Source organism: Leptosomus discolor, chromosome 2 (assembly GCF_034619465.1).
Source record: "Leptosomus discolor isolate bLepDis1 chromosome 2, bLepDis1.hap2, whole genome shotgun sequence".
In the NCBI taxonomy this organism is placed as follows: domain Eukaryota; kingdom Metazoa; phylum Chordata; class Aves; order Leptosomiformes; family Leptosomidae; genus Leptosomus; species Leptosomus discolor.
Window position 1 is genome coordinate 58085170 of NC_141392.1, and position 16547 is coordinate 58101716.

The 16547-nt window shown below is 37.3% G+C and overlaps 1 protein-coding gene across 1 annotated transcript in view; it reads left to right on the plus strand.

Moving 5' to 3' along the window:
* Positions 1 to 16547, plus strand: part of SCAF8 (SR-related CTD associated factor 8) — a 59462-nt gene that overhangs the window by 15250 nt on the left and 27665 nt on the right. Inside the window, exons 2-5 of the mRNA XM_086460434.1 lie at positions 8438 to 8521; positions 10182 to 10226; positions 13856 to 14017; positions 15960 to 16116. Of these exons, the coding sequence (XP_086316560.1) occupies positions 8438 to 8521; positions 10182 to 10226; positions 13856 to 14017; positions 15960 to 16116 (448 nt within the window). The remainder of the gene's footprint in view (positions 1 to 8437; positions 8522 to 10181; positions 10227 to 13855; positions 14018 to 15959; positions 16117 to 16547) is intronic.

Sequence of the window (16547 nt, forward strand, 5' to 3'; positions counted from 1 at the left end):
TTCATATTTTGTGGCTTCCAGCATTGTTTGCAGTGTGTTTGGAGCTGAGCGTGTTCAATCATCTAGAACACCTGAGATAGGGAGTTCAGAGTCTTGTCCAGAGTTTTCCAGAATCAACTGGTAGAACATTAAATTTGCATTGACATTGCAATCAAATGTATACTATTGTTAAGTGCCCTGAGTTGAAAAATCACTGGTGCTTTTTACAGTAACTTGAAAGTATTCTCTTTACTTTTGCTATGCTTTTTCTCACAGAGGAAAATAAAATTATTCCCAAAAGGTCATATGGGAAGCCTGCATTTAATGTTCTTTCTGACTTGGTTGTTTAACACTTTTTTTTTTTTTTTTTTTAAAAAAAAACCACTGAGGTAGCATTTTGGAAATGGTTTCTCTTACCAGTACAGTCAGACTCCTCGTGACTTGTCTCTGAGTGTTTGACTTCCCCTCACCCCACATCAAATTCTGTAGAAGTTTAGTCTTTGTTCCTTCTTAACGCTTGTGTTCTTCAGAAGTCACTAATTTTGTTTTCCTTAGCATCAGAAATGAAGTTTCTTTCTGTCATTCAGTTAATTTTATGTGTGATAATGCCATCTACTTTTTGAGAGGGAGTGTCTCACCTTTAGTTTTGTGAGTGATGTGCCGTAGTTCAAGAATGGACAGTACAAAAGAAAGCTTTGTATAGTTTCGTAATGGATTTTTATAGTTTTTTTATCAGGGTTTAACCTTTCAGTTTATTCAAGTCAGTTGATCTTACAGAAGCAGCATTCTCCCAAATGTTATGTTTGTTTTGTGGTGGCTTTGCTCAAGAGAGTCTGTGTCAGAATGACCCTTGGGTGAACACACAGCTCTTTGCAGCAGTGCGTTTTTCCAGGCAAATATCAGGAGACTGTTTCTCCCCCTTAGGTATTAGGATAGCTGGAAGAGGGAATATTGGTTTTGTTTAGATTAGCATATTTTTAGTTTCTGGTACAAAATCAATTACTAAATGAATAGGAAAAATAAATTGATCCAACAACATGTGAGGTGGTTTTTGAATTGGATTTTGGTATGTATGTATGTCATCAACTGGTGATAGATGTGCAGTGTTTGAAGAGAATTTTTTATTCTCTTAGAGAATATTTTAAAAAGAGACTCCAAACTGTCGTGCTTACTACAGCAGTGCCTCAGATTTCAGCAGCAAGTTACTGTGCTTACTGATTTTTTCACATGAGAAATGATGCAAATACTTACACTATGCGAGTCCTTCCAACTGTGAACTTATGAAAATAGCTAGAGAAGACAGCTTTTATTGATGGTCAGACCTATCAATGGTGATCAGACACTTAAAGAAATACTGATCATTTTGGGGCAAGTGTTTTGTATGAGTTGACATTTATCCAGAAAAGCAGGTAAATGGCTACTGATTTGGAACTAAGCAGATTTTCTTGATGATTCAGGGAATCATATGGTAGCTCATCTGTAAAGCGTGTTTTTTAAGGTTTGCATAATGGTTTGTGTATCTGCTCCTTTGCTTTCTTCTTCCAGGCTGTGTTGTGAATGTGACTAGCATGCTTCAAAACCTCTGAAACTTCTGGTTTTGTCTGCTATTTGAAGATTACAGTGTTTCATTTTTGACCCTCTTAAATGATCTGTATTTCTTTTGTGGAAAAAAAGCAGCTGCCTGATGTGATACAGCTCAAACTTCAATTGAATAAGTTCTTATAAACTGAGAACTGCTTTTTAAACTAGCATACAGATAGCTAACTGTATTTATACAGTTATTTAAAAGAGCGGGTGTGTTTCATTGTGGTATCTGGGCACAGACTTAGCAAGTTGGTGATAACAGTTCAGGAGTGAGTCAGGTCCCTCCAAGGCACACCAGAGCTGCCCTCCCAGGCTGTGGAAAACCATGTCTGACAGTCTGGAGCCAAATTCACCAGCCTGGTTCTCACTTGTTCCCTGCTCTTCTCATCTGGTGCACTCCTCCAGTCCCATCCTTCCCAGTTCATCTCCACTACTGAGATTGTACTGACATCTGCCACCCCTTTAGTAATCCTGTTTGCAGAGTGAAGAGTCCTAGCCACCTTTGTTCTTCACATAGAAGTCTCTCCATAGTTTTCATTATCCCTGATGATTTCATGCCAACCTTGGAGATTAGAGGGGAGGGCAGAAATTCCAGAAGTGTTGAGAAATTGAGAGTGCCCTGTAGGTTAGCACAGTTGTCTAAATAATGTTGTGGTTCTAAAAGTCTGTCTGCAGCATTTACTACTGAGATTTTTCTGCTTTACTGTTGAGTTGATGCTTTCAAAGAAATGTCTCCTGTATCAGCAGATCCTGCTCCTGAATGGTAATAGTCAGCTTCAAAGCCAGTGTCCGCTCCTTCATGTATGCTCATGCTTAGTTTGTCTGCCTTTTTATTACTCGTTAGCATCTCTGATATTCCTCTGCAGTTTTTGATAGTCTGACTTTGTCCTGTCTGGAATATGTGTGATGGCACAGGCATAGTCCCCAGCATAAGTGGGACTCTATTGGGACTTCCCTCTACTATAAACAAAATGACTGTTCAAATTGCTTGCTGGCTGTCTTTAAGGAGTAGTTGGTCAGGTTGTTTGTCATGCAAGGGCCTCTTTAGGAGAGCTTAGTTTTTTTGGAGCCGTTTGTGAGACATCTTTGGTAAATGTCTTTTGGTAGTCCAGGTGGACTGTATCAGTGATTTCTCAGTGTATTCACTGAGTCTTAGGGAAGGGCAATAGGCTGAGATGTGGCTTTTCCTTACAATAGCTACATGAAATTATCTGTGCACCCACTAATTCTTTGCTTTTGAATAATTTATACAAATTTTTCTGGTACAAATGTTGAACCTAACTGATCTGTTGTTTCCTAATTCTTCCCTTGAACGCTTGTCAGAAACTTCTGTTGTTTTTCCTGTCTCTTAGAGCTGCAAAATTGAGACTGTTTCAAGTGAGAATTCATGAATCACAGCTAGTAGGTCTTTAATTCTTGAGGTTTGTTCTAGCACGTCATTATTTTTCACATTGCGAGCTTGATCTTTACCTTCTTATAAAGACACTCGAGAGGATTCTGGTATGGGAAGTCTTCACCGTTTTTCCTCAGTGTGTAGATCTAAAAAGAGAAGGGGAGAGTTCTTTTTCTGTGGGGCTCTATTTTCTGAGTCCTTCTTTATGTGCTGATTGTCTCATGGCCCTGGAGGAGCACTCTAATGGATCTGCTGTCTCTTTTCTTTTCTGAAAAGGGCTTATTTTTATGCTTTTTCCTGTTTGTTTCTCAAACCTGATTGCTCTATTTTTTACATGTATATTACCTGTTAGAGATATGGTCACTTTTTTCCCCTCCCCTTTTGGATACCACCTCTGATTTTCTTCAATATACCATTTTACTTCAGATAGTTTCCCTGACTTCACTATTTAGCCATGCTGCCATTTTTTCCTACTTTGTTTAATGGCTTCTTTTATGTAAGGGCAAGCAGTTACCTTCTGCCAATGAGCAGGAATGCCTTACAGAAGCTTGATCAGGAAATAATTATAGCAAACTGTTTTGGCTAAGCATTTGTACAAAAGGGCGTACAGGAAAAAAAGAGCTAGGTTATAAGCACAAGTTTTAAAACGTTTGTGGGTTTTGGGTTTTTTTTTTTTTGTTAGAAAAACTTTTAACAAAAGGTTTTGAAAAAATAATATATCTATTTTTTTATTTGTTGATTTTCGTATTTTATAATCATGAATAAATTGCAGTTATTTTGCTTTAACTAGATTTGAAGACTGTCTGATTTCCTTGAATGTCTACTGTTTTTAAAATCATCTATGCTAGATGATAAACTGAAGTTTTCATTACTAGAGAGGCAATCAAGTCTAGCTTCTCTAGCTAGCCTAGTGTTAGAGCAAATGGGTCTGATGGATGGACTTGGATGGATGAGGAGTTGGCTGGATGGCAGCATCCAAAGAATTGCAGTTAATGGGCCAATATCCAAATGGAGATAAGTAACAACTGGTGTCCCTCAGGGGTCGATATTGCAATCGATACTATTTAATATCTTTATTAATGACATAGACAGTGGGCTTGAGTGCGCCCTCAACAAGTTTGCAGATGACACGAAGCTGAGTGCAGTTCATATGCTTGAGGGAAGCGATGCCATCCAGAGGGACCTTGGTAGGCTTGAGGAGAGGGTGCACATGAACTGCATGAAATTTAACAAGGCTGAGTGCAAGGTCCTCCAGCACCTGGGTCAGGGCAATCACCAGTATCAGTACAGGCTAGGGGGCATGAATGGATTGAGAGCGGCCCTGTGGAGGAGGATTTGAGGGTGTTGGTAGATGAAAAATCGGACGTGAGCTGGCAATGTCTGCTTGCAGTCCAAAAAGCCACTTGTATCTTGGGCTGCATGAAAGGAAACGTGGCCAGCAGGTTGAGGGAGATGATTCTTTCCCTGTATTCTGCTGTTGTGAGACCCCACGGGGATACCACATCTAATTCTGAGGTCCCCAGCACGAGAAAGACATGAGCCTGTTGGAGTGGGTCCAGAGGAGGGCCTTGAAAATGGTCAGAGGCTTGTAGCCTGTCTCTATGAGGACAGGCTGAGAGAGTTGGGGTTGTTCAGCTTGGGGAAGAGAAGGCTTCAGGGAGACCTTATAGCAGCCTTCCAATACATAAAGGGGGCTTATAAGAAAGATGGAGGGAAACTTTTTACCAGGGCCTGTAGTGACAGCACAAGGGGTAACAGTCTTAAACTAAAAGGGAGCAGGTTTAGATTAGATGTAAAGAAGAAATTCTTTACGATGAGGGTGGTGAGACACTGAACAGGTTGCCCGGAGAAGTTGTGGCTGCCCCTCCCTGGAATTGTTCCAGGTCAGGTTGGATGGGGCTTTGAGCAACCCGATCTGGTGAAAGATGCCCATGGCAGGGGGGTTGGAACAAGGTGATCTTTAAAGGTCCCTTCTGACCCAAACCGTTTTGTGATTTCAAGTGCAGAGGGATTCCTGGTTGACTGTTAGTAAACGTAATGTATGAATTTGCTGAAGATAGAGTGAAAAACATGTGTGCTTTGAGTAGGTATTCAGGAAGGTGCTTGTGCATAGTAGGATATCTGTATTCAGAAAAGTGGGGGGGTTTTTTGTCCCTCTTTTGTTTGTATTAAACTGTGCTGGGGATGTCTATGTTTTATGTAGTTAAATTCTGTTTAATTCTTAAGGGTTGAGTTAAGAAATTTTAAGAAATCATACATATCTTAATTTTGTAAGCAAGACTTAATATTTTTTTCAAAAGCAAAGAGCAAGTGTTGCATTAAATGCTGCAAAATTGCAAGTAGATATTTCACACTGAGCCTTCACTTTGTCCATAGTGCAAATGTTGCTGCTTTGGGCTTCTGCCATACACTGACAGACCTGAATCACCAGTTTTCCAAGGGAATGTACTTTTCAAAACAAAATGCATTTATAGGAAATTAAAAGTGTCTTAAAGACAATTAAGGAAAAATAATTCAGAATAATTTTTTTTTTTTTCCCCTTGGCTTCTTCCAGGTACTAAATTTGTCAGTTATGTTTTCCTTTAAAAGGCTGTTAAAGCCTGGAACAGGGTATCCATTGTCCAAAAAGCCTGTCTTTGCAGCAGTATATTCTTCCTTTTGCTGTTTCTTTTGGTTAATTTTTTCTTTTTCTAACATGAATTATCTGTTCTTAAACTTAATGCTAAATGTGGCTTTCTGCTACCTGGAATAAAGTAATGGGATGCTAGCAACAACCTGTGTTATCCTGTTGGGTTTTGGCAGTTGCTGTATATGTGATAGGTGAAGAAGCTACTGCTTCTGCCTTTTCTGGGACTGTTTTCAGATTGGCAAGGTGGCTTCTTGAATCTAGGCTGATTTCACATTTGCTCACATACCTGTGAAGTGCTTTTACTAGTATTTTGGGCTCTGAGAGTGCTGACCAGGAATACCCAAACTGACTCTGCTAAAGCACTGCAGAGCAAAATGTTTGTCACTGTAGTGGCCCCAGAGGTAGTTTAGCTGTGGTTGCACGTCATCTGGCCAAGCCAGTAGCCAGGATGAATGACCCCGTCTGGTAACAGTCTGGTAAATCACCTGCAAGTAACTGCAAGTTGAGCACTGAGCTATGAGTATGAAGCAGAGTAGAAACATGCAGGAGACTCATGTTTTTCTGCCTCTTTTCTCCCTTTCCCTGGTGGTGGTGAAGAGCATTTATGTGTTTAAATTCTAGAAGCGTGTTGCTTTTTGTTGTATAAGAAGCATGTAAGTAATTCAGAATATTTTGCAACAGGAATTAGCATTACTGAGTAGTAACAGCTGTTGTAAAAGTGGATGTCTAGCTGTGAACTGGTTATAATTTCACTGTTTTAATGGAAATCCTTTCAAGCTGAGAAGACTGATACTTATGCTTGGACAAACCATTTTTTTTTCAGTTTGTCTTTTGACAGCTATGCAAAGTTTTAGTTAAAACTGGTTTTGACAGGAAAGGATAGAAAAAAGCATCTCATACTTGCAGGGAAAAGAAATTCTTGTCTCTTGGAAATGCAAATACGACTGAAGAATATCTACATGTTAGCTTCGGAGCAGTGAATTATTATAAGTGACACTGGGAGCATGACCCGTGTTTAAGATTGTCTAGTCCTTTCCACTGTGTGATCCTGTTTACTGTTGCATTTTACTTTGTTAAATATAAACAATTCTGACTTACATTTTCCGAGCTAGTGGTTTGCTGAAAGTTGAGTGAATCTTAGGAAGTTAAAGATACCTGGGCTTGTTCAGCCTGGAAAAGAGAAGGCTCTGGGGGCACCTTATAGTGGCCTTCCAGTAACCTGAAGGGGGCCTGCAGGAAAGGTGGGGAAGGACTTTTTACAAGGGCCTGCAGCGATAGGACGAAGGGTAATGTTTGGAAGCTGGGAGAGGGCAGGTTTAGACTAGATACAAGGAAGAAGTTCTTCACCCTGAGGGTGGTGAGACACTGGCACAGGTTGCCCAGAGAAGCTGTGGCTGCCCCCTCCCTGGCAGTGTTCAAGGCCAGGCTGGATGGGGCTTTGAGCAACCTGGTCTGGTGGGAGGTGTCACTGCCCGTGGCGAGGGGTCGGAACTTGGTGGTCTTTAAAGTCCCTTCCAATCCGAACCATTCTATGATTCTCTGATACTGTTAATAACTTTAGGATATTAATCTACTTCTATATATTGCATTGCTCAAGGTGTGCAGTAGGAGAGGAGAGGGATCTTTTAGCTTTGTTTCTGTTTCAATGACCATTTTATGGAAAAACTCCCAGTTCTTCTTTAGGAGGGAAATAAAAAATTGTCTATGGATGGTCATTCCCATTATCAGGACTCTATTTTTGACCCAATGTGCTTCTAAAGATGTATGTTGTAAACAAAAATACAATGTAAGTTAAATCAAGAATATCCTTAAAACTGGTTTAGCATTTTGTATCTGGTCTTTTTATGTATGAAAGCAGCAAATACTAGACAGTCCCTTGTCTGTTAACACCTAGAGTTAAAGGAGAAAGAGCAGCATTTTGTTCAAAGCCATATATTGTGAATAATCAGAGGTTTTCACAGCGAGTAGCCTTGGATGATGGAGTCCTGACTCAGTATGAAGGAAGGAGTTGTTTTCAACTACCGCTTATCAGTCATAGCTATGAAGTTAATGTACAGTTCTCACTATGTAGCCAACTTCTGATAAATATCTGTTGTGCTGGATTGCTTCTGCTAGGAGATGTATGTACAGGTAAAAAGAATAGAGTTATTTTCTCCCAGGATGCAGTAATTGTGGCAAAACTCTGCTACTTGTGTACTGTGGCTATTTTAGTGGTTAGATATTAATGAAGTTACAAAGCTGTGTTAAATTTGAGAGCTCAGCATTTGTAATACTTCTGATATGTTATTTCTCAGTTAAGGCAGTGAATGAAGGAAGTCTATACTTTTTCCAAATCTGCTGTTTTAAGTAGCAAAATTGCTACATGATTTTTTCTCGCTGGGCTGGATTTTTTTTCTTTAATGTAAATTTAAAAAGAAAATATTCAGCAGGCATATGATGATGAATATAGTAAGTATTTTGTTAAGCATCTGTTATGCTTCCATAAAGGCAGTCAAATATATTATTTTTTTTTTACCCTAGAAAGAAAACCTTAACGAGAGCTGCCGTATTTGCAAATTGTATGTATTTCCTTTGTAGCTTCATCTGCAGGTGTCTGCTCTACTTAGCACTGATAAGACTAGGTATATAGTGACCATTGCAAAGAAAAACTCGTTATCTTTTAGACACTTTGGATCTTGCGATATATTTTATTGGGCTATTTTATTTTTCCTTAAATGAGGATGCCTTTTCTGGTGTAATACATGCTTAAAATCCAGTGAAAATTAGAAGTCTTTTTCTGGTGGAAAAATAATTTATTTTTATACCGCTTAAAACTACAGAATATATTTCTGATACCTTTATTTTTTTGGCAGTTGTACTCGCTAAATGATTATAAGCCACCTATTTCTAAAGCTAAAATGACACAGATCACCAAGGCAGCAATCAAGGCTATAAAGGTAAGAAATTGGCTAACTTCTTTTGACTTCCTTTCGATTTCTCATTTGTGTCAAAATAACTGAATAGCTTAAAGAACTTGCTGCAGAACTTTCCATCTCCCTTGTTCTGTGGACAATTTCCAAGTTATGATCAAATGTGATAGTGATGGAATTTTCAGGAATGCAACAGAAGGCTTGATTTGTGTGTGCCTTTCATTTGCTGACTGTCGTATGAAATAAGAATTATGCCAACTTGACTCTTCAATCTGATCTGAAAGACAGGGCTTTTTCCTCGGTTTAGAAAGGAAACACTGATATTGTCTGAGAACAATGAATAAATACAAAGCTGCAATTTCCACCTCCCACCCCCCCAGTATAAGATATGTGTGCCTTTGGATCAATACAGTTGTTTTAAATTTTATTTCATATTATAAATTCCTAACGTACCTTTTAATAGGCATTGTTCATAGATTTTATTTTTGATGTTGTTTCGATACAAATTGTTCTTAAGCTTTATCATTAGTACACTAATTAAAGACTGTTCTTGCCACAAAGTAAAACTAATTGCCAAACAGCAATGGAGCAGCAGGAAACAGCACTGAAAAATGTTGAAGGAAAGAAGAATGCCATTAGTGTTAAGCATTAAAACAAATAGAAATTCAGTGAAAGCTGGAGAGATGAAAAAGAGGATAAGATAGAACTAAAAAGCCATGAATTGCACAGAATCACAGACTGTTAGGAGTTGGAAAGGACCTTGAAAGATCATCTAGTCCAACCCCGCTGCCAGAGCAGGACCACTTGAACTTTTGCTTTTCTTATCTACACTCCTCTGCTGACAATGCAGATACATTTTCAGATAATGAAATCCATATTGGGATTTTGTGTAATTTGAAGAGAGCAATTTGATGACAGAAGAGTGAAATTCACTGGCTTTCTTAAGTGTGAGAATTCTATGTAAATTAAAGTCTATGGGTTGCAGTATAATGAAAATGCTAAAAACTTGTACTGAACATAAACAAGTAATAAATGATAGTAAATGGTTCTGTAAATTAAACAATTAAATGATACTAAAATGTTTTATCATGTATTTAACTTGGTAATCCTGCTTCTACTCTTACCATTTCAATAACAGCATTTAATTGTCTAGAGCAGTTATTGAGATGATGCAGAGCCATTGTGATGATATGTGAGATTTCAAAAAAAAACCAAAACAAATCCACAAACAAAACAGGTCAATTTTAAAGAAAAAGTATTCAGTAGATGTTATAAAGTCTTCCTGCAGTCATGTTTTTAGATTGTTCAAGTGAGCTCTTGGTAAATAAATGAAATACAGAGAAGTGCTCTGCTTAGTAACATTAGGCTAACATCTTCGGTTGTGTACAATGAAATTATATGTTTTTGAAGGAGCAATTATATTATTCTCTTAGCTTTTGCTAAATATGTGCATGTTATTTAAAAAAATCCAGTGTGAAACACCTTCAGAAGGCAAGAAGTGAGATTATCTTTTTTTATACGCTGTTGAATCTTCTGAGGAAGACAGCATACTCGGTTGTAGGTATTGGATTGCTGGTTAATCAACCAAAGTTTCTAATTCTGGTTTTACTGTTAATATTACATGACTTGAACAAGTATATGCATCTTCAGATTTTCTCCTCTATTGAAATATTATTTTATTTTCCAGTTCTACAAGCACGTTGTACAGAGTGTTGAGAAATTCATTCAAAAGGTAAGTCAGACGTGGGTATTTTGTGTTAGCACTGAGAAAAATGTTCTCACTTTGGATTACAGGGTATTGAAGACCATTGGGTTTTAGATAGAGATATGGATTAATATTTTTATCATGTGTTAGTTTATTTCAGTTTTTAGTCGTATTCAATTTCTGCTAGTCGTCAGTAGCTGATCATAACGCATGATGCAGAAAGACAAATACTTTGTCCCCATTTTGTAGTTATGATATACTTTGAATGGCTGTGGATACTCTTAAGACTACTTCTCTGTATGTATCCATTTAATGTTAAAAGAGGCTGTCAGTGTAGCCCATGTGAGTAGCAAACAGCAAAAGAATTGACAGAGATTTGGCGAGTGACAGTTGCTCTTGCATTTCTGCCAGGTTTTTCCATAGATTTTAAAGCTGAAGGGAAGAGGACCATTCAGGCTCATCTTTTGCGTAGCATGAGATGTAGCATTTCAGTCGGTGGTTCCTGCTAATAATTTAAAACAAAAAATATTTCTATGGCTAGAGTGGAATTGCTTCTGGGGAAGATGCAGTATTAATTTAGAGTCTGAATAACAAAGAATTGTATTGCATTTTGTTTTCTTGCAACAATTAATTATTCTTGGGTAAAACCGCATTTTATCTTCAGTTGGAAATGCATGAATTCCAATTTGTGAGCCTTTCCTCCTTGTCTGCACTGTACTCGGTTGTTCAGTTGATTTTGGTACTGAATTTATTCTCCCTTTGTAAATAGGAGTAAATTATGATGAAATTGCTTTTTTATTTTGACGAACAAGCTGGAGAAGTTAGTCTGGTAATGTTTCGGTGTCGGATGCAATTTTTCTTCTGTTGCCCACTTTACAAAGTGGTCTATATTGCTGTGTGTCAGTAACTTGTCTTCCACGTTACCTTTTATTCCTTGGTGCCCCATGTATCCTGCATGGTGTTTTGGCAGTGGTTGGACAGCATGAATGGAGTTCAACTTCAGCCGGCTGTTTTTAACTGTCTCAGAAGAGTTAATGAATGAATGATTTAGGTACTAGAACATCAGACCTGTGTGGAAAAGGTGTTTTATATATGTTTCATGATATTAGTGAAGACTAGTGGTATACTTTACTATTTGTATTTTGTCAAGTAGTTGTATTTTGGGGGATCACCTCTGACTTTTTTCCACCTCTAAGAAAAGGGATCAATATCCTCTGATCCCTGTTTAATACTACAGGTGGACGTAGGAGGATGAGAGCAGGTGTACGTTTTGTCATCTTTGGTCAGTAGCACTTTGCAGTTTCATGTCCTGAAATTAATCCTGAATTGCCCAAATTCCAAATACTGCTTTTTAGTCGCAGTGGCTGTTCGGCAATTCTGTATCAAGAGGCATGAAAGAAGATTTATCCTATGAATGAAAGTGTTGTGGTTTGTCAGGCATTGGACTGGTTGTTCATGACCCTTCCGTGAGCTACTGAGAATATGGGTTATCTTTGCATGTTTGTGTTTGATGTCCAGTACTACTTGAGAAGGGAGTTCTGCACTCTTCATTGCTGGTTAGAGAAGGCAGATGTATGTTGTTATTGATAACCTTGTTAGTGATCGCTCTGGATTGGATGTTTCCTTTTGGTGGGTTTGATGTGTGGGTTTTTTCAGTATTTCATAAATGATTTAATGAAACACGCAAATTATTAACATCAAACAGTAAGTTCTTATTTGGTAGAATTGGAGATAAACAGATGAATGCTCTTTTCTAGCCATTTGGTATTTATGGGCTTAAGTTGTATGTTTGGAAGATAATTGGATTATTTTCCTGGAAGCAATCACTTCAAATTAAAGCTTAAAATGACTGAATCTTCCATTAAAATCTTCTACAGACTTGTCCAGAGTGATGTCAGTGCCATCTTGATTAGTTTACTGCTGATTCTTTCCTACTCTAATGTTTTCTTTGAAATTGATCTCATGAGGTACTGAAACTTTAGGTGAAATAATTGTGACTTACTTTGTTTTGTGGCAGCTCACTGGTCTGTTGTCATTTTGGTTGACTGGTTTATTCTCTGGCAAAACATCGCTACAGGGGTCAAATGACCACATTCCATATATGTAGGGATATTCCACTGTGAGAGCAAGACTTGCATAATTTCTTTGAGTAATTGAATTGTCTTATTGCTTAGACTCACTAGCAAAATAAGCGAATGTTTGTTGTGTAAAAACTTGTCTCATCTCAGATTGGGGATACGCAGGCTCACTGCCCCAGCTGTCATTCTTCATTTAATTTTTTATTTGTATTTTATTGTCTTTTCCTTTTTTATAATCTGTATTATTATATTAATTGTAATTTTTCTTGCTTTCTGTATGTGCCATGTTTTTAAATACTACACCTAGAGCATATTTGCTGAATTTTTGTTAATTTCAATATTGCAAAAAGCCACATACATGTCTGTTCTGTATGCGGAATACTCCTATTTTTGGTAACAATTTAGGTAAAATTTGAGTAGCTACAATACATTGAAGTGAGTCTCTGAAGGCAGTGTATTATATGCAATTAGATTTTAATTTCATAATTTAATAATGCACATTTATTTTTAAAAGGATGCCACACATTCTTGATAAATAACGTGATACTTAAAAACACTCTGCCGTGTTTAAAGCCTAAATAAATGCTTTATCGAGGTTACAAATGTTAGCAAATAAGCACTTCTCAAAACAGGAAGTTTGTATCTAGGCTGTGATGAAATTAGCAGTCTGAAGAATTTGTTTGACACTGTGTTAGAGATGACGAGTTTATAAACATGTGATGTAACACACTGTCTGGACTAGAGAGGTAACGAGTGTGCTTTTCCATGTTTTCCATGCTACCTTGTGTGATAAGTGAGTGCAGCCAATATTCATGAAGTGAATCCATGTCATGGTATATTCCAGTGATGATGTAATCATATTTTTGTACCACTTTTCATTCTGTCTTAAAACTGGTTTCACTAGTCTGGTGCAATTACTTTGCAATTAAAAGGCAAAAAAATTAGCTTTAGGTAAGGAAAACTACCTAAGTAATTAGTATTATAGTTAGCAGACATGCTTTATAAATACAATGCTGTTTGTAAATTATGCAAATTTCCACAGTTTTGAAATAAGAACCACTGGTATATTCTCAACCAAACAGATGACCTCATAAATATGTTCTTGTTCTGGCGGGAGCAGAATATACCGCATGCTACTTACAACAATGTAAAATAAAGTTAAACAAATGTTAGCTTTAATGTTGACTTTGATCATAAAGAAGGGAAAAAATATTTTGAACTATATTTGCAGTTAGTCCCAATGTACTATTAAGAATTTGGTCATACTTTACACTGTTCATGTGCTTTAGGTGCTAATTTTTAATACCTATATCCTAAAAAGGTTTTTTTAGTAGTAGTAAATTGATTTTAAAATATTTACATATTTGCAGGATACAGATAGATGTGATAATTTGAACATTAAATGTTAGGTTATTTTGAGAGAGTTTCATTTTTCAGGACAATTTGTTAAATATAGAATGTTTTGGTAATACTTTGACCCATTAAAAAAATTAGAGAGGACTGTTCATATTTACTTTTGCCATTAATGGTTTTTGGTATATTTCATGTACACACATTTTAAATTATTATTCTTTGTAGTGCAAACCAGAATACAAGGTACCTGGTCTGTATGTCATTGACTCCATTGTAAGACAGTCCCGGCATCAGTTTGGCCAAGAAAAGGATGTATTTGCTCCAAGATTCAGCAATAACATCATCAGCACTTTCCAGAACTTGTACCGTTGTCCTGGGGATGACAAGGTAAACCACTTATCATTTTTTTTTTTCCTAATTAAAACAGTCTTAAGTATGTTATCTGTAAAGAATAAAGATTTTGATCTCACTTTTTGCTTGCTAGAGTGGATCTAATTACAGACTTACACATTTACATGTATTTATTTTAATTTTGTTTGAGTGTAGGGATAGGGCAAGACACATCCAATTAGATTAATTAGAATTTCAAGAAGGTTTTCATGAAGACTGGATGGATTTGAGTTAATATATTTTGATGGGAAAAAAATTAAGCAGGCATTTGGTAGGACAAGGAGTTGTAGTCAATCTTTTATTGTCGTCTTCCCCTCTTCAGTGACAAAATGAACGAGCAGGTTCCATCTGAGCGAGGAAGTTCCATCTGAACACAAGAAAAACTTCTTTACTCTGAGAGTGACAGAGCACTGGAACAGGCTGCCCAGGGAGGCTGTGGAGTCTCCTTCCCTGGAGATGTTCAAAACCCGCCTGGATGTGGTCCTGTGTGACCTGCTGTAGGTGAACCTGCTTTAGCAGAGGGGTTGGACTAGATGATCTCCAGAGGTCCCTTCCAACCCCTGCCGTGCTGTGATTCTCTCTTGTGTAGTGTCAAAGAATAAATAATCTTTCTTGGTAGTGGTAGCTTCAGTGCAAACTAGCGTGTTTTGGACTGAAGAAACAATAGAAAAACAGCAAAGTATCTTAAAAGTTACTTTGCCTTTGATGTTGAATCGACGAACAGCTGAATAAGGCTTAACTTGAAGAGTTTGACCCAATAGTTCCGCTGCTCGCTTGGACCATAGTAGTCAAGATCGCTACCAAGCTATCTTTGTAATAGGTTGGCTGGAAATAGCAGAGGGTGCAGGCAGTTTAATTTCCTTCACACTTGTCACTGATCTTACAACCTCTAGAGTTTCTTACTATTGAATTGAAAAATTACAAAAATATGTGAAATGCTAAGAGCTTTATCTCCACATAAATTTCTGTAATAGTCATTAAATCTGGGCAAACACTTTTTTTTTTCCTTCGGTTTAAACACTGTGTGGTTAAGGACTCATGTTCATGTTTTATAGAATTTAAATAGTTAAAACACCTTTGTGACGGCAAACGCAAGATCCTATGAATAACTTTCTGTTCTTTATAATACAACTAACTTTTTTTTTTTTCCCCATCACATACGTTACTATCCAACTTTTCCAGATCAAGCAGAATCTTACCTCTGGGTAGAAGTGAGGCTTAGAAAATATTTGGGAGCAGATTAAAACAGTGGAATAGAAATATATTTGCAAGCTGAACAATGAGCTACATCTGACAGAATTGTGTGAAGTCTTAATTTTGATTCTTTTCCTTCCCTGTGATCCACATTTTTAATATTACTATGTAATTTCAATAGGCAGAGAGTTGTGTTCCATTTTAAATTCTTCACGTCATCGAGACAGCTTGCAAAATACTGAGCTACTTTCCTAACAGAAGTATTTAGCAGTCTTATTAGTATATGCCTGTTTTTCAGTGGACGTAAGTAATTTTGGTTCATAGGAGGATCAAAACTGAGTTCATGTATGTTGAGTATAACATATGTAGGAGACTAATAATTCCTTAACTATTAGTAATGCTTTAAAATATTTCCTTAAAATAATTTTCCTTCCATACCATCTTCCAAGAGTAAAGGTATAAAAGTGTCAGATACATTCATTTAGTTTTATTTTGGTTTACTGTATTTCATTTTCTGTTGAGACTGTCTTTACTGTTGCCTAGGCATCTTATATAGGTCAGCGTCAGGTTCATAGGTTAGGCGTCTTTGGTGTGACCCTGTATAACTGTTATTATGGTTATTACTGTTTGTAAACCTAAAGATGATTCAGTCTAGACAGATTGGTATTGTTGAGAATTCCATGGTTGAAAATAACAAGAAAGATAAGCATGACTCAGATCTTTTGTTATCCTTTCTTCATTTTAGAGTAAAATTGTTAGAGTGCTGAATTTATGGCAGAAGAATAATGTGTTCAAGAGTGAAATTATTCAGCCTCTCTTGGATATGGCAGCAGGCATTCCTCCTCCAGTTGTGACCCCTGTCTTGCCCAGCACTACAGCCGCCATGAGCAACAACACACCAGGTAAACAAAAATAGGTTAAAATCATACTTTGATTCAAAACACTTGTTTCTGCTGTGGTATGTTGGCTGTTAACATGCTGAAAAACCTCACTGGTTTCCTTTAGACAAATCAAATGAAAGCTGGAAAGAAATACATTATAGCCAGCATCCAGATCAGAGAAACAGCAAAACCAAGAGGCAACCTGTTGTGTTTACATTCTGACTGTATATTATATTTAGAGTGACTAACAACTATTACGCTCAAAAGTCAAAACAGTAGATCACTGACAGAGTTAGAAACCCAACACAGCACTTAATGCAGTTTTCGTTAGTTAGTGGTGCCATAATTGAGATAAATGATACATTGATTTCTTTTTGCTGTCCACAGGCTTGAGCTTGCTGGTTCATGTCAGACAGTGGTCCTTTACTTTTGCTGGCTGACAGGCAATGATT